Source organism: Manacus vitellinus, unplaced genomic scaffold, assembly GCF_001715985.3.
Source record: "Manacus vitellinus isolate BGI_N305 unplaced genomic scaffold, ASM171598v3 scaffold_121_pilon, whole genome shotgun sequence".
In the NCBI taxonomy this organism is placed as follows: Eukaryota; Metazoa; Chordata; class Aves; order Passeriformes; family Pipridae; genus Manacus; species Manacus vitellinus.
Genome location: NW_021938903.1, coordinates 444,221 through 445,190, shown reverse-complemented (window position 1 = coordinate 445,190; position 970 = coordinate 444,221). Strand labels below are relative to the sequence as shown.

At 64.1% G+C, this 970-nt stretch overlaps 1 protein-coding gene across 1 annotated transcript in view; it reads right to left on the bottom strand.

Annotated features, from left to right (window-relative positions):
- The window catches only part of SARS1 (seryl-tRNA synthetase 1), a 22,269-nt gene that overhangs the window by 12,098 nt on the left and 9,201 nt on the right, over positions 1-970 (bottom strand). The window contains exons 2-3 of the mRNA XM_029965880.1: positions 694-774; positions 186-344 (exon numbers count right to left, since the gene is read on the bottom strand). Coding sequence (XP_029821740.1) covers positions 186-344; positions 694-774 — 240 coding nt within the window. The remainder of the gene's footprint in view (positions 1-185; positions 345-693; positions 775-970) is intronic.

Sequence of the window (970 nt, the reverse complement as noted above, 5' to 3'; positions counted from 1 at the left end):
CCCCACGGAGGTGTCCCCACCTCCCCCCCCATGTCCCACGTGCCTTTCCCTGTCCCTCTTCCGGTGTCCCACATGCCTTTTCCTGTCCCTGTCCTTCTCCCCATGTTACAGGTGCCTTTCCCCGTCCTGTCCCTGTCCCGTGTCCCAGGTGCCTTTCCCCGTCCCTGTCCGTGTCCCTGTCCCACCTCATCGTTGCTGATGGGCACAGAGGGGTGCAGCAGGTTCCCGATCTCCCGCAGGCTCTCGAACCGCTCAGCCTCGAGCCGGAGCCGCTCTGAGTCACATTCCTGGATGGCCTCATCGATGAGCAGCCGGAGCTGCTTGATCTGGGACACCTGGAGAGCCTGCGGAGAGACCCCGCAGAGAGACCCTGCAGAGAGACCCTGCTCAGGGCAGGGACCCCCGGGGACAGGGGGGAGGTGGCCCAGCACGGCAAATCCTGGATCCAGCATAGCAAATCCCAGAACCCACACGGCAAATCCCAGATCCAGCACGGCAAATCCTGGATCCAGCACGGCAAATCCCGGATTCAGCGCCACAAAGCCTGGATCCAGCACCACAGATTCTGGATCCAGCACCACAAATCCCAGATCCAGCATGGTGGGGCTCAGGGGGGCTCAGGGAGCACAGGGGGACTCAGGGGGGCACAGGGGTGGTTCTGGGGACACAGGGGGCTCCGGGGGTCCCACTCACCCCCAGCACATCGGCCGTGAGCCCCTCCAGGTTCCGGGCATTCTCTGGGACTGACTCGTCCGTCCCCACCGGCTCCTTCCTCTGCGAGGAGGGAAAAGGGACCCCATGAGGGTTAACGGGGGAAATTCCAGTGGGAAAGCTCCCTCAGGGACACGAGGGGGAGGGGAGCAGGCAGGGAGGGACCCCCAAAGGGCTGAGGAAGGAGGGAGGGACCCCTAAAAGGGCCAAGAAAGGGGGTGGAGAACAGAGGAACCCCCCAAAGGGTTAGGCAGGAGGG